This window comes from Polypterus senegalus, chromosome 6 (assembly GCF_016835505.1).
Source record: "Polypterus senegalus isolate Bchr_013 chromosome 6, ASM1683550v1, whole genome shotgun sequence".
Lineage (NCBI taxonomy): Eukaryota > Metazoa > Chordata > Cladistia > Polypteriformes > Polypteridae > Polypterus > Polypterus senegalus.
In genome coordinates this window covers 1,898,541-1,923,143 of record NC_053159.1, presented here as the reverse complement: position 1 = coordinate 1,923,143, position 24,603 = coordinate 1,898,541, and the positions used below count along the sequence as shown (strand labels likewise).

Sequence of the window (24,603 nt, the reverse complement as noted above, 5' to 3'; positions counted from 1 at the left end):
TAAATAATAATATTAAACGAGGACTTTTCATATTACAGCGCGTTTGAAATGCGGTTCCAGTTTAATTTACTTTTTTATTCATTTATATATTCATTAACCTTTAGCTTCTTGTGTGACGTCTGCAGTCGTGCCGATCTCTCCATTCAGTTTTCCTAGTTTATTTTCATGTTTTTTTTTTTTCCCCTCGATCTCTTACTGACATATTAAAGGCTCTCAGAAACACAAATTCCAGGAATGTGAGATCGTAGGTCACAACAGTTCGGCAGGAGGCGGGCACATCCGTCGTGACGTCGAAAAGGGGACGTGTCCTCTCTGCGATAGACCTTCTGCACCCGCTAAATTAAAGCCGCACTTCTGGCTACCAGCTCATAGAGACCTGACCTCCGTCTGATTCGCCCGTTGATGATCAATCGATAGGTCAATCAGTCGATCGATCGCCATGCTCCTTCCGTCGTTCCACCGGGCAGCAGCCAGAGCGCCGCTTAAGGTGTGCAGGACGACAATATGGGCGCAGCAACATAAGCGCTCCTCGTCTTCTTCAACCAGCACCTCTTCTTCTTCTGCCGCTACCTCAACCGTTCTGTCGGACAGGACATCATTCAAGAGCATTGAAGAATTGAACGGCCCGAGTTTTCCGACGTCGTTATACTGGTTTTTCATCAAAGGCTATTTTGATAAAGTGCACCAGATGCAGGTAAATGCTTGAAGCCCCTCCGCCCGAAAAGAAACGGCGTCTTTAACTCCTGATCTCCGCTTCCTCGTGACAAAGTACGGAAACCAGAACAGAATTAAAATTAGCAAATGCCGACGGAAAAGGCTTGAAAAATGACCAGGAGACTTCCGTGGGCATGGAGGGCGGCGCAGCGTTTAGCGGCGAATTGTGTCTCACAGCCCCAAAGCCAGGAATTGCAAAATTGGGGGTGGCTGATAAATAACTAAGTGGGCATGCCTGCCATTTTGAAGTTCTAAAACGTTTTGTGGACTGGAGGCGAGTTCCCTGGGTTGGCGGAGTCCCTTGAAGTTTAGCATGACTTGATTCATTGCTGATAGACCAGAGTTCCTCTTGAGGTTTAGCGCAACTCGATTCATTCATGAGTGATGTAAGGTCTGGGGCTGCCGGGGTCCCCTTGACAGTAAACAGCTCGACTGATTGATAATTCAATCGAATAGAGGCTTCTGAATGGGAGGGGTGGGGGCGGCAAGACCCCTGTAGCTTCGCCCCCAGGTGCCTCAGATGTTGTTACGTCGCCTTAAATAAGAGCGTCAAGTCCGCCTTTGTTATCCCGTTTGGTTTCCTTGTGATGGCGCAGGCTGTTAGGGACTTACCCAACATTTTGTAGGCTTTTCTTTTCTGTGTAATGTTTAATGAGCCTGCTCTTTCCTGCTAGCCCGCCCGCGTTTTATGGCACTATGTAAAGAAAGACTGATTGGGCTCTTTGCCCTCCCATCCCTGCTTTTCTCAACCTGCCTTTTTCTAGTCAGGTTCACATCCTGGCTTCGATGCCTCCAAAATGTTAAAGCCCACCCTGGACCTGATGTCTAAAGCAGGGTGACCACTGAAAGCATGAACCCCCGCTGGATCAGATGGAAGTAGACCGTCATTTAGCCCGATTCGGTCCTCCCCATGCTATGCTGTTACTTATTCAGCAGCCATACCACCTGCAAGTCGGAACAGGTAAACCACCTGAAGCTAAGCATGTTGGCCAGACGACCACCTAGGAAAAGCTTGGGTCGCCGCTGGAAGAAATGCCGGCGAAGCCAGCAGGGGGCGCCTGTCGTGTGGTTTATGCGTGCATGGATCCCGATACCCCAGTGCAGTGACATGGGGACACTGGGCTGTGAAGGGCACATTTAGAGTCTTTGGGGTGTGAGGGGCACAAAATGGGACATACAGTATATAGTGAGACATCTCTGGTGTGTTGCTGGGCACTCGGCTCTTATTTTGTGATTTCTTATCTTAATTATTGTGATTTGGGCTGAAGTTTAGTGTCCTCCACTCCTACACAGTTTATTGTTTATTAAGCTCATCCGTTCTGTTTGTGCCCTGCAGTGGACTGCCATCCCCTCTGTCATGTCATGCTCCTGCTATCAATGGCATAGATGCCCACAGGGTGGGATCAAGAGGGATCATTTAGCAAACCTGAGTCCCTTCACTAATACAGTCGGCTTTACCTGTACTTTTTAAATTTTTGGGTCACCACCCCTTTAATTTTTTGGTCTGGATGCCCGTACCTGAAAAGCAGGTTTCATGGCATGGATGGAGTGTCCTCATGCTCTTGATTATACCAATCCAGTGTTCTGGTGGTACAAATGGCAGGACCCCTCTAGTCGGTGGGCTGGGGTGTGACCTTAAGAGACCTGTTCAACCTGCCAATTTTCACCTTGTAGGAATGGAAGAAACATTTACAGCAGACCTCTAAAAGGCGCTATATAAAGTCAGCGTTTAACCGTTCAGTCCCTGAACTTGGCGAGCTTGAGATTTGTCATTCAGTCTAAATACATGAATTCAGGTCACATCCTCTGTTTCTGAACACCCTGCAGGCATTTTAACCTTAAAAAGTGTCTTAGGGTGTGACTGGCATTCATTTCAGATGATGTTTTTGCTATAGTGCCACTCCCAGTGTGCAAGCTGCGAGCGCCATCACATTCAAAGTGTAAAATGGGTGGGCAGTAAAGTACGGTGTGTGCGTCATCGTCCTCGGTGGCCATTAATCATTTGTCATCCTGTCTGTCTCCTCCATTTTCTGAACCTGCTCATTCCACCCATCCATTCCCAAACCCCCTTCATGCATTGCAAGTTCAGATTCAAGTTTCTCATCAGGTGCCCACAATGCAACAATATTCTTACTTGCATGTTTCCTCAATGCCAACAAGACCCGTGCACACACATAGAATAAAAAAAGGCTGTGGGTGAAGCCTGTTCTGGCAGCATTGGGCACAAGACAGGAGCCAACTCTGCATGGGAGGCTGGACATTTCCAACTCTGGCATAGCAGGCTCAGGTGAAATAACAAAATGCCAGGGAAGGTGAATGAGTGGGCCTTCCCAGCAGAAATTTACCCTATACAGCGCCTTGCACAGTGCACACTACCACCAGGCAAGGCTGGCAAGACCTGGCTGGGGAATATATGGCCAGCCTGACTGGCAGCCACACTGTGTGTGTCACGTGGAGTGAAAGGGGACTTCAGGGTTAGAGACGAGGCCACCAGAGTTCAAGTGAAACGCTGCCAGCTGTTTGCCTAATGGGTTAAGCACACAAAGTCACTGAAAGGCAGAGCCTGCCACTCTGGGACATCAATGCCCACCATATAACTGGGACGAGCTACTTGGAGAGGCAGGACCCTCATGGGCTTTGGGAAGGGGAAGGCACCTCAGAGAAAATGGTGGAGTTCAATGGAAATGTTTAACTGCTGGGGTGCCAGGGTGGTATTATTGTGGGAAAAAGGGAACATAAACACACACACAGCTCGACACAGATAGACACACATGTGCGCACACACACACACACACACAACCATGACACTTCTAAACTGGATTTGATGCTCAGTGGGTTTACTTTACTGTTTTAGTTAAAGAGGGCAGCACGGTGGCACAGTGGTTAGCACTGCTGCCTGATGGATCTAGTATACTGGGCCAGATGATGTCTGATTCCAGGCGGCAGTTTGACTGAACTCTGAACATGTGACAGTAAGACTACTTGTATAATAGATTGATATGAAAGGCACTATACTAGATAGATACTTAGGAAAGGCACAGTATAATAGAGAGGGAGGTACCTAGGAAAGGCGCTATATATTAGATAAGCAGAAAAGTCAGAAAGGCACCGTGGATCTTTTATAGATCTGGAAGGTACTGTATAGTGAATATATATTAAAGGCACTACAGCTTAGATTGATAAGTACATAAATTAGAAATGCACCACATAATAGACAGATATGAAAGGCATTATATAATAAATAGATGGATAATTAGGAAAGGCAGTTTATTCTATATAGATATGAAAGACATTGTATATAATAGATAATTAGATATGGAAGGCACTATATAATAGATAGTTAAGTACCTAGGAAGGAAATGATGTAATAGATAAGTAGACTGATGGGAAAGGCGCTATATACTACAATACTACATAGATGAAAACTTAGAAAAGGTATCATATATTGAACAGATAAGTAGATAACATAAAAGATAAATATGAAAAGCACTATAAACTAGATAGAGGGATACTTAGAAATGGCACAATATAATAGGTAAGTAGATAAGTGGGAACGGCACCATATAATAGATATAAAAGATATATTCTAGGAACAAGGAGAAGCAGTATATTATAGATAGATATGGAAGACGCCAGTGCCTTTCATATCTATCTATCTATCTATCTATCTATCTATCTATCTATCTATCTATCTATCTATCTATCTATTATATAGTGCCTCTCACTTATCTATCTATCTATCTATCTATCTATCTATCTATCTATCTATCTATCTATTATATAGTGCCTTTCACCTATCTATCTATCTATCTATCTATCTATCTATCTATCTATCTATCTATCTATTATATAGTGCCTCTCACATATCTATCTATCTATCTATCTATCTATCTATCTATCTATCTATCTATCTATCTATTATATAGTGCCTTTCACCTATCTATCTATCTATCTATCTATCTATCTATCTATCTATCTATCTATCTATTCGACAGAGCAGCTGCGGGCCAATGGAAGGAGAATGCGGGTGGGACCCTCGCCAGTCGCGCACCAGGTTCCGTTGGAGTCGGTCTGACGTGGCTTTGGCGAGACGGTTTTAATCCCTCGCATTCCTCTGATCGTGACAGACACGCCTTTTCAGTTCAACAGATTACAGTTCCCGGTCACAAGACCCCGGGGCAGACACTCAAGCTGCCAGGGGTTGATCTGAGCTCACAGGCTTCTCACAGGGTCAGCTTTACTTCGCTTTCTCCCGGGTTAGTTCCACAAGGAAGCCTATGTGTCCTCGCCCCGATAGCAAAACCAAAAATATTGTATATCAAGACGCCCTCAGATACGAAAGCTATCGATCTAGATTCTTCTCAATATCAATGTCATTATTACATTTTTTTATTGATTTTTAAAGTTTGTCCTGTTTCACTGCTACGTGGGTGGAGCCACAAGGGACAGCTAGTAGTAGATAAGAAGATGAAGAGTAAAGGCACTATAAAGTTGATAGACAGATAGATCCTTGGGAGAGGCCCAATGTAATTCCTAGATAAGCAGGTAGATGGCCGAGCCCCATATAACAAGTGGACATGAAAGGCACTACACACTCTTGGTTCTCGTGGTGCCGGAGGGGGCTCTGCCGACATGCTGCGTCTCCATTAGAACTCTACTGGACCTGAAATGAGTGCAGCTCTGGCCTTCTGTGTGAGTTTTTGCAGGTCTGATCTCCTTTCAGTGTTGAAGCACTGACATTCATCCACTTGGCATGGCATTAAACTTTCTGGCGTCCACTCCATTTCTGCTGTGACTTTTAGTGCTGTGGCTTCTTTGTTGCTCTCAGCAGAATGCTAACCACTGCACCGCCATGCCTCCCTATGGAAATTAAAGAAAAAGTGAGTCTGTGACGTGTGTGTGGGACAGGATCAGTAAGTAGTGAAGAATCAAACGTCTGCTCTGCTCTCTTTGACAGATTGAACACAAGAAGATCTACGGCCCAATCTGGAAATCCAAGTATGGCCCCCTTGTGGTGGTCAACGTGGCGTCAGCAGAACTGATAGAACAAGTGATCAGACAAGAAGGCAAATACCCGATCCGAACAGACATGCCACACTGGAGGGGATATCGGGAACTGCGCAAGCAGGCATACGGACCCCTGACTGAGTAAGTGCCACTTGACACCCACACACAGCCCCAGTGGTGACAGTGTGAGGGGTCATTCAATTGAAAATGAAATAAGTAGACTGGAATTCTGAAACAAACTTAGGCAACTTGAAAAAGAAATGAAAACTCGTTGAAGTGGAGAAACAAATTGGTAAACGCGCTGCTGCAACAAAATTCAACGTGTCTGAGAAACTGGTGCGAGCAAAAATAATTAAGTGTCGCATTTTTGAATGGGGGACGGCACGGTGGCGCAGTGGGTAGTGCTGCTGCCTCGCAGTTCGGAGACCTGGGTTTGCTTCTCGGGTCCTCCCTGCATGGAGTCTGCATGTTCTCCCCGTGTCTCCGTGGGTTTCCTCCAACAGTCCAAAGACATGCAGGAGAGGTGCATTAGGCGGTCCTAGTGTGTGTGCTTGGTGTGTGGGTGTGTGTGTGTGTGCGTGCCCTGCGGTGGGCTGGCACCCTGCCCGGGGTTTGTTTCCTGCTTTGATGACCTGTGTTGCCTGGGATTGGCTCCAGCAGACCCCCATGACCCTGTAGTTAGGATATAGCCAGTTGGATGATGAATGGATGGATGGATTTTTAAACGGTCATATAAGTCAGGGTCTGATTTTATAATTGATTTTTCGGGATTCAAGACCCGAGTACATATGGTAATCAATAAATAACAAAAAATAACTACACAAACTGCAGTCTATCTATCTATCTATCTATCTATCTATCTATCTATCTATCTATCTATCTATCTATGTATTATTTAGTGCCTTTCACTCTATCTATCTATCTATCTATCTATCTATCTATCTATCTATCTATCTATCTATCTATCTATCTATCTATCTATCTATTATATAGTGCCTTTCACTCTATCTATCTATCTATCTATCTATCTATCTATCTATCTATCTATCTATCTATCTATCTATCTATTATATAGTGCCTTTCATATCTATCTATCTATCTATCCCACTCCAGTTCCCTTGACGCTGATTATACAATAAACACAAATTACTAACAAAAACCACAAAGTCCATGAAAAACGGCAAATGACAAAACGAAGTGATGGAGACAGAGGGAGAGTCCAGAGATGAGCTCACTGCGTGTGAATGTAAAGGTCAGGCCTAGCGCCTATCTATCTATCTATCTATCTATCTATCTATCTATCTATCTATCTATCTATCTATCTATCTATCTATCTATCTATCTATCTATGTATTATATAGTGCCTTTCACTCTATCTATCTATCTATCTATCTATCTATCTATCTATCTATCTATCTATCTATCTATGTATTATATAGTGCCTTTCACTCTATCTATCTATCTATCTATCTATCTATCTATCTATCTATCTATCTATTATATAGTGCCTTTCATATCTATCTATCTATCTATCTATCTATCTATCTATCTATCTATCTATCTATTATATAGTGCCTTTCACTCTATCTATCTATCTATCTATCTATCTATCTATCTATCTATCTATTATATAGTGCCTTTCACTCTATCTATCTATCTATCTATCTATCTATCTATCTATCTATCTATCTATGTATCTATCTATCTATCTATCTATCTATCATATAGTGCCTTTCACTCTATCTATCTATCTATCTATCTATCTATCTATCTATCTATTATATAGTGCCTTTCACTCTATCTATCTATCTATCTATCTATCTATCTATCTATCTATCTATCTATCATATAGTGCCTTTCAATCTATCTATCTATCTATCTATCTATCTATCTATCTATCTATCTATCTATCTATCATATAGTGCCTTTCAATCTATCTATCTATCTATCTATCTATCTATCTATCTATCTATCTATCTATCTATCTATCTATCTATTATATAGTGCCTTTCACTCTATCTATCTATCTATCTATCTATCTATCTATCTATCTATCTATCTATCTATCTATTATATAGTGCCTTTCACTCTATCTATCTATCTATCTATCTATCTAAACCGACGGGTCACTCCAGACACACAAGACGTTTTTTTTCTTCTCTGTAGAACTGGCCCTCTTTTCAAATGTCATGCCAGCCTCCTCGTCCCCACTGCTGGGAGTTGAAGTTTCATTCCCCAGTAGCACCGCTGCACGTTACAGTTCTCTCTTTGCCCATTAAATATTTTTCTAACCGTCACGTTCTTCTTGCCGACTCTCTTCTCACTCCTTTTACTTTAGTCTTTTAATATTCCACAAGCTGCTCTTAACACAAAGACACAATAAATGAGTGGCGCAGACCCTCGCCGGTTCGTCTTTACTGCAAGTCTCTTTATATTTCTTCTCTTTTTTCAAGCCAGCAGGAAGGCCTGTGGGGGCTTTTTAAAGGGGTTGTGCCATGTTGGCACTGCTCTTCATGATCTCTCTACATGTCTGTCTAATTGTTAATTATGGTGGAAATCCTTCATGCTTCAATCAGGGTGATGCCCGCCTCTTATACGGCTTTGCTGCTTTTTAGGGTCACTTCCTTTGAGCTCACCATTGTTTGTGGGCACCTGAATTGTCTGCAGAACTAATAACATCTAAAATCATTAAGTACAATGCCAACTTTCTTCATCATTTCAGAATGGGGCCTGAATGGCAGCGGATCCGGAGCATCCTGAACCCCAAGATGCTCAAGCCGAAGCACGTCTCCACTTTTTCTCCTGCCATTAACCTCGTGGTGACGGACTTCATCCAGAAGATCGGCTGGCTGAGAGAAAAAGAGAACGGGCTTATGGTCCGAGACATGGCGAGCGAGCTTTACAAGTTTGCCTTTGAAGGTAGGCTGCTGCGTATGTGGCTGCAGAAGATGCGTGAATGGGTGGCAAAATGGCGGGCAGCACGACGGTGCGTTAGGTTAGCATATACCGTACAGACCCTGCTTTAGTTTCAAGCTGAGGGGCCTCCTGGGCTCTCCCTGTGTCCAGAGCTCAGAAAGTCCATGCGATTGGCTAACACTGAGTTCTGAGTGATGATTGGGTGGTTTCTGCCCTTTGTTACTGTTGCACTACCAAAGATAAAAAATAAAAAGACTCAGAGTACTGATGGCGGCAAATGAGAAATGAACGTCAATCAAGACAGGAACGAGGACAAAAGTGATAAGGAGCCGCCAGTTTAAATACCAACGCGATTGATGAGCTCAACCAGCACGTCTCCCTGTACCCACCGTTAGTGATGAGTGCCACTCAGAGCAAAGTGGCCGTCACAGCAGGAGGATACGTCATCAGCATTTTACTATTGGGCTGACATTTGCAACATATGAGATACGATTGGCTCCATTTCTCCGGTTTGTCCTATTGGAGCACAGGCAGGTGAAGTGACGTACTCGGGGTCACTCAGTGGTGACAGTAGCGGAATACGAATCCACAGCTGCAGGTTCTGAAGTCCTTAGCCGTATCCACTACATGGAAAGGGCTGCCTGCTTCACGATTAATAGCAACTTATTAATAAAACACAGTTGGAGTGACAGTCAGTGCAATACAATTGTGTGAAGATACAAGTCCAGTAAAATGTACTGCAATTTGTAGATAGACTCATATAAAAGGCACTATATAATAGATAGAGTGATAGGAAAGGCACTATATAACAGACAGACAGATGGACTTGAAAGGCACTATAAGACAGGTGGATAGATAGATAGATGAAAGGCACTATATTAAAGATAGATAGATAGATGGACAAAAGGCGCTATATAACAGAGTATAGAAGTTCCCATCACATTTTACGTGCTGAGATGCTGTTAATCTCCATTATTACACACAGCTGTGAGTTCTTCTGTCGATTTTCTACGATTTAACTTCACGAGGCGTTTTATGCTGGGCTTACATTGTGCAGTTTTAAGCCTGATTTGCAGTCACAACTGATTTTTCGAGGTTGGCCCTTATTTCAGCTTCATCACGTGCAGTATGAGAGGCGTTATTGCATCTTACGATTGGGCTGTCGTACGATTAGAAGAATTTCTGATATGTCAGAAATGAAGTTTGCTGTCTTGAAATGCCAGCAGCCTCACGAGTCGATTTTCTGATGTAACTGTGCATCAATCGCAGTATACTGTGTATATACTGTACTTTGAGTATTGCCATTGTTGGCTGTTCATGTAAGTAATCACCCTGCTGGCACTGCCCACATTACATGCATTTGCATGTCTGTTTGAACCACAGCCATTTATATACACTTTCCATGCCACATTCTCTGTTTCTTTTCCCAGGACTCAGCCTGGTTGCTTCTTTGGATTCTGTAAATTAACAAACACAAATTAAAATTCTGGGTCATTGGAAGTGGGCATAGTCCATTCCACAAGCTTCAGGCAGCAGGCTGGTGCTAGCCCTGGACAGGATGGCAGTTCACTGTAGGGCACTTCTTACCGAACAGATAAAATAAATTATGAGCTTGTAGTGCAAAACTGGCAGCAGTCTAAAGATCAGATGATAACAGGAGGCCAGCAAGTTAACATGTTGGCACAGAAGTCAGAGCTGATAATGAAATGCAGGGGCTGGCAGGTGCCATGAGGTCATCCTGCTCAGCCCTGATAAGGAAAGAATTCAGGCAAAAGTTCAAGGCTGCCAACTTTGTGAAGAACAATGAACAGAAAAGCAGAGTGCAGGACCTGACGTGAAACACAGCTGAGATGATAGCTACCATCAGACAGTGGGCTTGTATCGTTTATAGCGCCTTTTACAAAGCCAAAAAAATCAATGAACAGGATAACGAGATACAGGATAATAGGCGTCAATGCCAGGAAGAGTCCGGTGAAGGGGCACACTGATTTGAACCTCTCTGTCTATCTATCTATCTATCTATCTATCTATAGTGGTGTGAAAAACTATTTGCCCCCTTCCTGATTTCTTATTCTTTTGCATGTTTGTCACACAAAATGTTTCTGATCATCAAACACATTTAACCATTAGTCAAATATAACACAAGTAAACACAAAATGCAGTTTTAAATGATGGTTTTTATTATTTAGGGAGAAAAAAAAAATCCAAACCTACATGGCCCTGTGTGAAAAAGTAATTGCCCCCTGAACCTAATAACTGGTTGGGCAGCAATAACTGCAATCAAGCGTTTGCGATAACTTGCAATGAGTCTTTTACGGCGCTCTGGAGGAATTTTGGCCGACTCATCTTTGCAGAATTGTTGTAATTCAGCTTTATTTGAGGGTTTTCTAGCATGAAGCGCCTTTTTAAGGTCATGCAGGTCATAGCATCTCAATTGGATTCAGGTCAGGACTTTGACTAGGCCACTCCAAAGTCTTCATTTTGTTTTTCTTCAGCCATTCAGAGGTGGATTTGCTGGTGTGTTTTGGGTCATTGTCCTGTTGCAGCACCCAAGATCGCTTCAGCTTGAGTTGACGAACAGATGGCGGACATTCTCCTTCAGGATTTTTTGGTAGACAGTAGAATTCATGGTTCCATCTATCACAGCAAGCCTTCCAGGTCCTGAAGCAGCAAAACAACCCCAGACCATCACACTACCACCACCATATTTTACTGTTGGTATGATGTTCTTTTTCTGAAATGCTGTGTTCCTTTTACGCCAGATGTAACGGGACATTTGCCTTCCAAAAGTTCAACTTTTGTCTCATCAGTCCACAAGGTATTTTCCCAAAAGTCTTGGCAATCATTGAGATGTTTCTTAGCAAAATTGAGACGAGCCTTAATGTTCTTTTTGCTTAACAGTGGTTTGCGTCTTGGAAATCTGCCATGCAGGCCGTTTTTGCCCAGTCACTTTCTTATGGTGGAGTCGTGAACACTGACCTTAATTGAGGCAAGTGAGGCCTGCAGTTCTTTAGACGTTGTCCTGGGGTCTTTTGTGTCCTCTCGGATGAGTCGTCTCTGCGCTCTTGGGGTCATTTTGGTCGGCCGGCCACTCCTGGGAAGGTTCACCACTGTTCCATGTTTTTGCCGTTTGTGGATAATGGCTCTCACTGTGGTTCGCTGGAGTCCCAAAGCTTTAGAAATGGCTTTATAACCTTTACCAGACTGATAGATCTCAATGACTTCTGTTCTCATTTGTTCCTGAATTTCTTTGGATCTTGGCATGATGTCTGGCTTTTGAGGTGCTTTTGGTCTACTTCTCTGTGTCAGGCAGCTCCTATTGAAGTGATGTCTTGATTGAAACAGGTGTGGCAGTAATCAGGAAATTGAACTCAGGTGTGATACACCACAGTTAGGTTATTTTTTAACAAGGGGGCAATGACTTTTTCACACAGGGCCATGTAGGTTTGGATTTTTTTTTCTCCCTAAATAATAAAAACCATAATTTAAAAACTGCATTTTGTGTTTACTTGTGTTATATTTGACTAATGGTTAAATGTGTTTGATGATCAGAAACATGCAAAAGAATAAGAAATCAGGAAGGGGGCAAATAGTTTTTCACACCACTGTATCTATCTATCTGTTATTGAGTGCCATTGAGACTCTTGTGTCTGTCTCTATCGTATAGTGCCTTTTACATCCATTCGTTTTATAGTGTCTTTCAGACCCATCTCCCTATTTATCAATCTGTCCATTATAGAGTATTCAGACTCACCTGTCTCTCTTATTCAGTGCCCTTCAGATCAATCATTCTGCACTATATAGTGCCTTTCAGACCTCTCTATACACTTTCTGTGGTGCCTTTCAGACTCATCTCTCTTATTGGCCTAATATGAAGTGCTATTCAGAGGCAGCTCTCCGCTGTCTGTCTGTCTGTCTGTCTGTCTGTCCCTATTATATAGCGCCCTTCAGGTCTATCTGTCCTCCCAGTCTGTTTGTCACCTGGGGGTGTTCTAAGGTTGAGCTCTCAAGACCGCTAGTGAACTTGATTAAGGGGGTCCAGCTGTGGCAGACAGAGGATGTTGAATGTTTGTGTGTTTCTCCGTGGTGGCAGTGGCAGTGGTGATGGGCATGTCCGGGTTTCCATGTTCTTGAATGGGATTGAAAACAGAACAAAGTGTAGGTGCCTGCCACGTGGAGCCTTGGCGTGCACATCGATTGGTGTGTCCCCGCAGTTGAGAAGCTCTTGTTGCTGAATACTCGAGCCCAGACCACCATGGCATGTCCACCTTGCTCTGACTGTTCTTTTTTTTTTCCTTTAAGGTATTTGCTATGTTCTGTTTGAGACCAGGATGGGCTGCCTAGAGAAAAACATCCCGCAGGAGACGCAGCAGTTCATTGACTCGGTGGGAGAAATGTTCCGACTGTCCCCGATACTCGTGCTCTTCCCCAAGTCTGTCTGGCCGTACCTTCCCTTCTGGAAGAGCTTTGTGGCGGTGTGGGATCATCTGTTCAAAGTCGGTGAGTAACTAGCAGGTTCCATCCATCCATCCATTAATTTCCCAAATTCAAGCACTGGGCACAAAGGCATGAAGAATCCCTGGGAAGGGTGCCAGTTCACCACAACCAGACCTTTTCTAGGACTTATATTGGCTGGCATTCAAAACCCATTAAGGTCCATAGTGAACTTTTCAGTTTCTCAAATCCAATGGAGTCGACGTGCACCATTGCTTGTGAGTGGGCTGCATATTAAGGTCTGAGCCCACTCACGGTGGTCAAGTCTGCTAGTTTAGAGTTTGTTTTGTCACTGGGCTCACCTAACCATCTGATCCCAACGCTGGATAAGCCAGTTTGAAAGTGGGTGGAATTAACCTTCTTATATGACCACTGTCGCCCCCTAGAGGCGATCTTGAGTAATACAGAAGAACGATTCAAGCGCCTCCCAGTGGTGTTTTCTGTGTTTAAATAAAACTGGGGGTTCAGTCCTCGACCAGTGCACCAAAGAATATTCATAAAGCAGAAAGAGAAAATCGGTTGTGAGGCGCCTGGACAGGGAGGGCACCGTGCAGAGTCCCCATCTTCAGGCCCCACAACTGCCCCATTGGTACACAATATGGTGACAATTACAAAGTAGGAGTAGTGGAGGAGCCTCAGGATGTTAGAAGTGCAGTTGTGGGCAACAGGGGGCGTTGTAGGGCATAGTGATGAACCCTATCAAGTTCTGACACAGAGGGTGGTGCAGTGGTTTGAGCTGCTGACTCTCCCATCCAGCACCCGGGGTTCAAATACCCGCCTTGGCGTTTGTCGGTGTGGTTTGCATGTTCTACCCATGTCACTGTGGCGGTTCTGCTGGAGCTCAGGTTTTCCTCCCACATTACATCAAAGACGCGAAGGTTTGGTCCACTGACACGTCCAAACTGGCCCGGTGTGTGTGCGTCAATGTGGGGGGTCCCGCCCTGCGTCCCCTGAGCCGGAAAATTGGAAAGAATACGGGGGATTGTATTCGAAAAGTAGAAGGAATACCACCGGACCAGAAGGGCAGACATTTAGAGAGATAAGAAAGTGGCAGTGGGCATCTCTGGTCGGTGGGTTAGAAACATCCTGGTGGGACTGGTAATAGCAGGAGGGTTCTGTGCAATCTGATTGGCTCTTTGCTGTTGCCATGGTTCTAATTTATGCTGAGACTTCCGTTACGTTTTCCGTTAGCTTTCTTTCATCACAGAACACCCAAATATTATAATGGTTTTTGGGATTAAACATTTTTTTTAAAGATGTCATGAATAATTTTGCGTTGGTTTTAACATTTTTATTTTTTTTTCAAAGGCATTTTGGGGCAGTTTGTACATTAATGGGACACACAAAGACGAGCGCAGCCTGTGACGTCACCAGCCTGATGTGTCACCTGTTTTTCATCCAAGATTGTGAACAGGCCCTCAATTCTGTGCAATGAGTTCCCTTGTAACCCTCACCCCAAATCTTCAACTTTGACTTTGCGGTTCACTGTTAGGTTTCCATGACAGGCTCCGTAATTCCCAGTTTCGACCTTCGCTTTCTTTTCTTCTGGTCAGTTTCGTATTTTTTCCTGCGCCAGTTCCATTCTGCGGGACAGCAGCTATTGGCTGAACCCGACAGGCTACCAGGCAGGTCGCTCAGGACTGTAGACCTTTCTAGAGCCATCGCCCTAGAGCTCCCCCTGCTGGTTCTAAATGCTCCCTCAGCAGTGAACGCCATTAAAGGGTCTGGCACACAAGTGTTGTGGGTGGGTGTCTGCTGAAAACATGAAACTCCAATCGAGCCTCGACCCGATCTCAAGAAGCAGGCCCCAGGCCTGCACAGGCTCAACAAAAAAAGGTTAGGCTTATCAAACGAGGGGAAAAGTAAAACCCCTGGCCCAAATAACAAAATAACATTCTTTTATATTTAAAGATTTAATTACACAAAAGAATATTCACAAGCAAAAAGGTTATGCCTGTTATGACACTCTGGTGCCGAAGGATCTATTGTGAGGAAAACAACCAGGAGATGGTCACATGAGGCGTAAATCGTAATCAGTCGAAAACGAATCAAAGCCAGAAAAGTGGCAAACGAGAAGACAATCAAAGCACGAAGTCGAGAATCTGAAGTCGGGGTCTTAAACGAAAAACTGTGGCTGATCTGAGGGCCTACTGGGATTGGGAACTAAATACACCGAGATTCACGGGCAGGGAGTTTAATCTAGCAAGGGATAAAGTATGAGGTGACCACCGCCGTACAGTCATGTGAAAAAGTAAATGCACCCCTTGAAATGTGTTTTTAAACCTATGTGGCCATATCAGGATTTGATCTTCATTACAGCAGTGTCAATAGATAAAGAAGATGTAATACAACAAACATCAGGCAAATGTACATTTTGAGGTCCTTTGTATCATTTCATTTAACGCAAAGGCAAATTTCAAGTCCGTGTTGCCCTCCATTTATCATCACCTCACACGTCTCAAATTAGAATCAGATGCAAAGGGTTAGAACCTCGTTAGAGAGGACCTCATCTGAACGGGTCCTCTCACTTAAATCAGATATGTCATTTGGCCTGAAGTTTGTTATCACCATACCTGACTGAATGAGATCTCTGAGGCCTTCACAAAGAAGGTTCTAGAAGCCTAGGAGTCTGGGAAGGAAGTTATAAAGACCTCCAAGCAATTAGTAATCTACCATTCCACCGTCCAGCAGATCATTTACAAGGGGGGATTTCAAACCACTTGTCCAGGCCAGGCCACCCCAGCAGAATTAGCCCAACAGTAGAAACATGAGATGGCAGAAGAAATCTCGAAGAAGACCACCCAGGTAGCCACCATTGTCGTCAAAGTGCCTGAGCCCACCATTAAAAGGTGTCTGCACAAATGACATCTACATGGAAGGTCTGCTGGAGGAAACTGGAAAGAGCATCAGAGCGACGGTCATGTGTGTCCAAGAAAGACCAAAACAAGACAAGTTATCTGACCACAGGTACAGGAAGACATATTTGGCGAAACCTAAAGAGGGCATTTGACCAGCAGAACCTGATAGCAGCTGTTCTGGTTTGGGGGCTTCTTTGCTTTGCCAGGGCCTGGGCTGCTCTCCAGCACAGAATCCACAAGGAATTCTTCGTTGAACCAGACATTGCTTGAGGGACCATCTGTCAGAAGGTGGTGACATCACAATGACCCCAAACATACCAGGAAATCCACCAGGGAAGGTCTGGAAAGGAAGGTTCTGGAATGGCCAAGCCAAAACCTGGATCTGAATCCCATTGAGGTACTGTGGGGGGATTTGAAATGGACCGGGCACACAAGACACCCCTCGAACTGCATGGAGGAGCAGGAAGAACTTTCTGAGAGGAAATGGCAACTTGAGGGGGGCAATGCCAGCTATTATAGCCAAGAGATGATCTTTGCTACTACCACAGATGGAAACGGCATATCAGTTCATTTTTTGATGAGTAAATTATTGCAAAGTTGAATTTTCATTCTTTTTCTTGGTTTTATCACCATTATCTGTAGAATAAATGAAGATCAAATCGTTAAGCGTCCACATACGTGAAAAGAGAAAAAAAACATTTCATGGGGTGTACTTACTTTTTCACGTGAATGCACTTAGAGTGGCGTAATCGATGCGGCAATCGTAGTCACTTGACACACTAAGCTGCGCCATATTGACAAGGAAAGAAAACAGAAATGAAATTAAAAGAAGATCAAATGATCCTTTAGATGGATTCTACAGGGTACAAAAAAAAAAAGTAAAAAAACCCAAAATATGCGCATGAAACGCATTTGTTTTTCCAATGCCTAAAATGCAAACCAGTCTGTAATTCAATAACAAAAGCAAAAGTTTAAAGAAAATAAGAGAAGAAAACACAACAGTCGAGAACCACACACTGCAGACGACGCTGCGGCCGTCATTTGGGGGCCGCTGGGCTTCTAAATAGCACTGGGGGTGGAGTCTGTAGCTGTAGTGGGAGGTGGCCCCGCCCCTTCAGTTCAACACACACTGCCCAAGGTGCAAGTGTTATTAGCATAATTTAAATAAAGCTTTCTTTGTAATGTAATCAATCACAATAGTAATGAAAGAATATTTTTAAATGATTTCTTCTTCTTCTTCTTCTTCCTCTTTCGGCTGCTCCCATTAGGGGTTTCCACAGTGGGTCATCTCTTCCCCTGTCCTCTGAATATCTAAAACTAAAAGTCAGGGATGAAACCCTGGCACCACACCATGACGGAGTGCATCCTCATAACAGCTGATGGCAGTGGGCCAGAGACCCCGCTTTCTGAATGACAGGCCGGCCCGTGCAGTTGCCATCTGAAAAGTCTTTCTCTTCCCTTCTTGTTTCCCCAGCGAAAAGGCTGATCGACACTAAGGTGGTGGAAATTAAGGAGAAGATGGAGAAAGGCGAGGAGGTGGAGGGTGAATATCTCACTCACCTTCTCATTAGCCAGAAGATGAGCGTCGACGAGATCCTGGGAAGCATCACCGAGCTGCTCTTGGCCGGGGTCGACACGGTAAGCTCTCTGTCTTACTGCTCACTGAAATGGTTGTTTGGCTCTAACAAGAAATCCAAATGATTTGTGGGTCAGTTACGTTCCTGGAAATCCCTGTGGAAATGAAACCACAGATACTGAAGCATTGATTCTATGGGTGAAATGGGATTAGGTTCTTACAGGAGGCCAACTCGGGGAGAAGACCGGTGGAGGGGATGGGGTCGGGTGGGCACATCGTCCCTTCACTCCCACCCCTTGAGGCTCAGTAATGATCCTTCCGCAGGTTCACCTTGTTGTGACTTTATTGTCAAGTTCCATCATCTTCGAGTGAGTGCAGAAGGTCTGATCCAAAGACCTCACTAAACCCTCTAGCCGGTAGAAGTGCCGGGCAGTGTGTTTTATGCAATGAGAGTTTATGACCCTCTCTTACTAGGAATTCCTTGTTCATGGGGACCAACTGCAAGCCCTGGTCTCCATCACGATTTCCTCTCGATGGCGGGCAGATACATTTGTAGCGGACAGAAGCCGCTAAGATTCACACCGCCGTGAGTGACGGTGATTTATTTATTTTATACGAGGATTACCAGGGACAACCCCAGCCTTGGCACGACACACACACACTACAGAGACAACAAAGAAAACACACTGGGAACTTAAACGATAAAAAAGTATAATGAAATTAAATTAACTCAATGAAAACAATAATACCACCCCTGATCCCTTCGGCGATATTACATTTAACAGATAAACACGACAAACGCGCAGTAAAGTCCATGTATGAAGTGATCAGCGGTGAAGTTATGTCCAGCGATTTGTATGAAGCGAGGGAAATGGAAAAACACAGTCCTACCGGTAATTGCTGAAGTATGAAGACAGATGAATGGTTCAGGAGCGCTCCTTCTTCCGTGAAAGCCAATGAATCCAGACAACGTCCTCAGTAACAGTAAACAGGTAGACAAATGATATCCAGACCCCAACAAACAACACAATCCAGGACACGAAGACGTAAAGCAGGTGAACGACAGGCAGTTCAGCAGATAAATACAATCAGCAAACAAACAAACAAAACTTTTTTCCTTCTACCTCCCCTGCCCTCCTTTTAAGCCCCTCTGGCCACCTTTGACCCCAACAGCCCCTGCAAGGACTGCTGGGAGATGCAGTTCTAAGTAATGGTAGCACTGCTACACATTGATCCATTCAGAGTAGCCTGCATGCAGCCCCAGAGCTTGAAGGGATTTTACTCTGCCGGTTACCAAATTTATCACAAAACTATAGTGACTGGTAAACCTTTTACGCGTGTGTGGAGCAATTAAACTGTACAAAGTGCAACATAATGCATAAATACAACAACTGCCATGGAAAGCACCTCCTCTATGTGCTCTATGCTGGAATTTGGTTTTCTTCCATGAAGGTTGACCAGTCCGTGAATGAAGTGTTAGCAGGATCCAATCAGAGAAGGGCAGCACAAGAAGCTCTAGCAAATCAGCAAATTGTTTCTCTTGCATTTGTTAGGTTCCTTGAGTTAAATGTGAAATTTTGCAGATTGCAGCTGTGTGTGATGAAATGGCACCAACCTATAGGAACGCCACTGTGTGACCGTGGTGTGCTCAGTACCTCTTTGGTGACATCCTACAGATGAGAGGCTGTAGTGTTGCATTCATTTTGCTTTGCACATGTTTTTTTGAACCTTCACACTGTAGGTAGAAACCTGTTGATCCTCAAAAGGGTCTTAAAGTCTTACTGCTAACCCTAAGCCTAACCCCAACCCCAAGAGCATCAGAGACCTGTTGTTGCTCCATCTTATGTATCGCTGCCATGCGATGGGCCTCTTTTGATTTTTCTTACTGCTGCGCTTGGTCTTGTTAAGGCACAAGTAGGCCGTGGCTGTCGTGAAATGAGTTGCGTTTTTATCATAGCAGATAACCAAAACCACAGAAATGGAATCCGCAGATAGTGAGGATTTACTGTATCTCCTTCCAGGAGTCTGATGATGATGAAGGTGGCTTTGTAGGCCTGCAGCTGCTTTCTCGTCAAACGTTCTTTTGTTCCGCATACTTGCAAGGGGACTTCTGTTTATCGCAGAGAATATTTGAACAATGACGACATGTAGAGCTCTTTACATCTTTAATGGGGGCCGGTAGCGGGGCCAGTACTGAACAACGGCAGCATCTTCCCCTCATTGGTCAGGAGTCCTGCCAACATGATGTCGGCAAGATCTAAAGAGAATGAGTGTGAGAAATTTTAGACATAAAGGAAAGACTCTGGGGAGCAGCAGCTTGTTGAGCCGTTTCGGTCACCTTAGAAGTTAGTCCTCTTCTTTGTCTTCTGCATGATGTACTGATATTGGGCTGGATGTCCCTTAACAAAGACACCATTGCTTATGTCCTCACGTATCGATCTGCACGCTGTTTTCTCCTTCCCTCTGTCACTCACCATTTCCTTCTTTTCTTTTGTCTTCAAATGGTTATGATGTTCAAAATGCCAACATCCAGAGACACAACTGTGTAGCTGATTGGACGAGACATTCAGCTGTCACAGCCCAAGTCTACGGTGGAGGAGTTGGCAAAGACCAAAAAAGATGTCATTGTGGGTGGCAAGTCTGATGGCTCATCTGCTCTTTGATACTTCCACAGACCTCCAATACCATTTCATGGGCCCTGTACCATATGGCCCGGGAGCCAGCCATTCAGGAGAAGCTTTGCGATGAGGTCAACAGGGTGTGTCCCAAAGGTCAGATACCGCAAGCCGAAGATCTCGCCAAGATGCCCTGGTTAAAGGCCATTGTTAAAGAAACTCTGCGGTAAGTCGCTCTGCTTGTTGTGCTTGAATGCAATGCGATGTAATTGTGTAATTGAAAATGCTCCTCTGGCTTTCCTTTAGGTTGTATCCCGTGGTGCCCGGAAACGCCCGGGTTGTTGCAGAAAATGAAACAGTGGTTGGTGGTTACTATTTTCCTAAAAAGGTACAGTGAACGACCGTGGGGAGCAGGGGGGCTTTTAAAAACAAGAAGCTGCCCCCTTGAGTGGAATTCCTCGTCTTTTTATTATGATCATCCTATTGTTTTCCTCGGGTATGCTAATCATCCATTGTGTGGTGTCCTAAACTCTATATTTGTAAATTTAAACTTGTAAATCGATCACTGACCCATGTACATATGCACGTGTTGTGGGGTACCAAGACCACTCCAGTGTGCTGTACGTCCCCTGTGTGAGCGCCATGTCTGAATTCATTCGCTGTGGGTGTCCGACTCTGTTAAGGTTGTGTCCGATCACCACTCCCGTTTGTGGTTTTCAAGGACAAGATATCAAGGTGGGTGTCCTCTTAGTGGAGTCCAAGGGCAGCAGATGATGTGGTCCTCTTTGTCTCATCTGACTGTGACCTTTGGCACTCAAGCCATTCACTACTGAGTGTGAAGCGGCTGGGATGAGCATCAGCACCTCTAGCTCTGAAGTCTGGTTCTGTCTCGGTAAAGAGTGGACCGCTCACTCCATGTGGCGGAGGGACAACTGCCCTTAATGGAAGGGTTCTTGTATCTCGGGGCCTTGTTCATGAGTGGTGGATAAAGGGAACATGCAACCGACAACCGGTTTAGAGTGGTGGCAGGTGCCATACCGGTCTGTGGTCAGGCTACAGGCAAACATCGATGTCCTCACCTGTGTGGTCGTGATCTGTGGGTAATGACCAAAAGAATGACATCACGAGTCCAAGCAGCAGGACTGTGGTGTCTTCACAAGGTGGCTGGGCTGACACTCCGTGACAGGGTGAGAAGCTCATCAATTTGGGGGAGTCTTGGAGTAGCCAGTCAGATCCAGAGGTGCCAATTGAGGTGGTTTGGGCATTTGGTAAGGAAGCCCTCCACACCAGAGCTGCACTGGGCCCAGAGCCTACTGCAGACCTGAAGCATGCTGGGGGGCTTCTGTCTCTTGGCTGACTTGGGAATTTCCCAGGAAGAGCTGGAATCTGAAGTTGGGTATGGAAAAGTCTGAGCTGACCTGCTTGGAACCTCAGCAGGAAATGCGGGTGAGAAGATGTGACGAGATGAGACGTCTAGCATAAGAGTAACTTGCTTCATCAGTAAAAGTGACCGACAGAATAAATGTAGTCAGAAATCAGGAGAGTCGAAAACCAGGAGATCTACCACTGGTACCAAATCCAAAAATCAAAGTCAAAGTGGTGTTTAGAATCCGCAAACTCGGATGAGGAAATTCTCAAATCTGCCACCTTTGAACCCGTCGCGCCATTACTCGGAGGACACGCCCTCTGACATCACGCCGTGGTCCTAACAACCGGATGGCAAAACTGGCGGTGGTGTAAATAATCCAAATGTGACAAGAACGGCCCAAATAAATGAACAGCAATAAAAGTCAGACGATGAACACAAAACTGATGGCAGACTCGGGATCAGCGGCTAAAAAAAAAAAAAAGTTTTCAGACTCCAAGAACAAAATGAACTAAGAGCCAATCCATAAGAGCGACGGCTGGCATTGCCCTGAAGACCCCATCCTAGATTGTGGATTCTTCCAAACATCTACTGGGGCTGTGAGAATGTTCAGGGTTAGGCGCCCATTTAATTGTCCTCCATGCTTAGCTTTTTGTCTACAATGTTGCTTTTTCCATCTCTCAGTTTTTTTGTCCATATTCTTTCATGGCAGGACCAACGGTTGGGTCACAGCGCCACCTAATGTGAGTGTGTGTCTGTGCATTTTATTAGTGAAGCCATCATGTGGAGAAATGAATGAACAGGACCAAAGTGTCACAGTGTGTTTGGCCAAATTACAAACTCAATTAGCGCCTTTACTATCAAAACAGAATCCATGGGATTTGTTGGGATCATAAATTCCACTTCCTGTTGCGTTTGGTGTGCCCGTGGAGCTGACTGGATGCCATCCCCAGTGTGTGGGTACAGCAAGCAGGTGGGCTTGAGCTGGGCAGGAGACGGTCCCACCCTAAGTGTCTTGTGTGAGTGGGCTGTAGCTCCTCCCATTTATGCTCAATAAACATCAGCTACCCCACCAGACTCCGCCCCCTGCTCTACTTTAGACATGTCTCTATATTAGGGGGCCAGCCTGGCGTAACTCCTCTGCTCCTCTCTTTGCTCTCACAGACTCTGTTTCACCTCTGCCATTACGCCGTGTCCTACGAAGAGGAGCACTTCCCTGATCCCCAGGCCTTCCTGCCTGAGCGCTGGCTCCGGAGTGGAGACAAGATGAAGCAGCACCCCTTCAGCTCCATCCCCTTTGGCTTTGGCATTCGTGCCTGTCTGGGCAAGAGAGTGGCAGAGCTGGAGATGTACTGCCTGCTGTCCCGGGTAAGTGCGGGCAAAAAACAAAAAGTAGCATGAGACCCAGGTGGGATACTGTATATAGCGCCTTTCATGTATATATTGCCTTTAGTATCTAGTTGTCCAGCTATCTACGGTATGTAGCGTCTTTTATTGGGTATCCATAGTGTTTAATGCCTATCTATGGTGAAAGTGCTTTACTTATATATCTATATAGCGCCTTTCATTAACTTCTTCCTGTCTGTGTGTAGAGTCTCGTGAGACATGAGCACCTTCAGTTCTTTTAGCTCTGGCATGTTACTTTTCTTATCTATCTGTGGTATATAGCGCCTTCACTTCATTACATTCCACAGTAAATCTAAAGCCACTTCTCTTTTGTCTTTTGCAGCTGATCAGGCACTTTGAGGTGAGGCCTGACCCTTCTGGACTCAGCGTGGAAGCAAAGACCAGGACGCTGTTGGTTCCCGGTACTCCCATCAACCTGCAGTTCTTGGACCGCCAATAGCCACGAGTGAGGCCGCCCCCCCCTCCTCCTTTCTTTTGATTCCCAGCAGACAAAGCTGCAAATGGAGGCCGGAGCACAGCAGCAAGTCAATGATGCAGCAGAGGGCCTCACAGCTGCTAATCCATCGATTCAGGACTCGCATTCTTTTTGTCGCTAGTGATGTCACCCAGCTGTCAGTTTCTCCCACCAGCAGTGTGGTCAAGGCAGGTGCACTGCCAAGATGGACACCCTTTTCATCAGATGGGTGGGCGGACAGCATGAATATGCAGACTTCACACAGAGGACATCCAGGTGGGGGCCCAAGCCTCCTCCATGCAGTGGTCCCTTAGTCCCGCCAAGGTAGCTGGGATACGAGGCAGTCATGTGATCAGTGGCCCCTTGGCGCCTCCCTGCTCGCGCTCATTTCTCATTGTGGTCATCATCATGGCTGACCCTCACTCTCTTGGACCGCCCTGGTTTGAAGTTTCAGCCACTCAACGTATTTCTCTTTCTGGCCGAGGCTCATTGATGTTCTGGTAACACAATTATGAATGCGGACCCCCCTTCAAGTTTTGTCATCTCCTGTTGTCAGCTCTCTAATCCTCAAAGGGAAGCCTCATTTTGGGGCACCGCCAACTTCACTTCATAAGCACATTCAAGACAATCAGGATGAGGGGCCCCCACAGGTCCTCGGGCCTCCAAGAGGTCACTTAGATTGCTTTTACCAAGAAAAGACCCCACTGTGAAGAGTCTTACAGTGGCAGCCATTCCTACCACAGGCATTGATTTTAACAAGGTGGTGGCCATTGGGTGTAAATGGAGGGGAGGTTGTGGGCTTGGTAAAATGAAAGTGGAGCCCCAGTTTGGTGAAAGCACCAAAGAAGATGTCTGTGTTAAGCCACGGAATGCGGACAAGAGAGAACCTGAAGAGAGGGCACCACATACAGCAGGCGGACATACTGTAGGAGGACCCGCCTTCAAATAAAATGGGCCAATGGAAGGGCGACGCTCCGTCTTTAGAAACCAAGTCGAGAAACCAATTTTGTTGCAATTTCATGTTCTCTCCAAGTTAATAAATTTATTTCGGTGGCATTCTAATTGTTTGCTAGGGCTTTGAGGCAAGTAGGTTTCATTTTGTATTTTGAAATTGATTTTGACTTACTGGATTAGTTTTGTTGCCTCTCTTGTTTGTTTTACATTCTGCCACGTCATTCTTGGTGGATTATGTGTGT

General features: G+C 45.0%; 1 protein-coding gene across 1 annotated transcript; it reads left to right on the top strand.

Moving 5' to 3' along the window:
- The first annotated feature begins 319 nt into the window (after positions 1-319).
- Positions 320-24,469, top strand: si:dkey-91i10.3 (cytochrome P450). Its single transcript, XM_039755233.1, has 9 exons — positions 320-694; positions 5,672-5,862; positions 8,444-8,640; positions 12,940-13,137; positions 17,464-17,627; positions 20,240-20,406; positions 20,487-20,568; positions 22,711-22,914; positions 23,276-24,469. Exons 1-9 carry the CDS (start codon positions 440-442, stop codon positions 23,390-23,392), a joined length of 1,575 nt encoding a protein of 524 aa, XP_039611167.1. The 5' UTR covers positions 320-439; the 3' UTR covers positions 23,393-24,469.
- Positions 24,470-24,603: the final 134 nt, after the last annotated feature.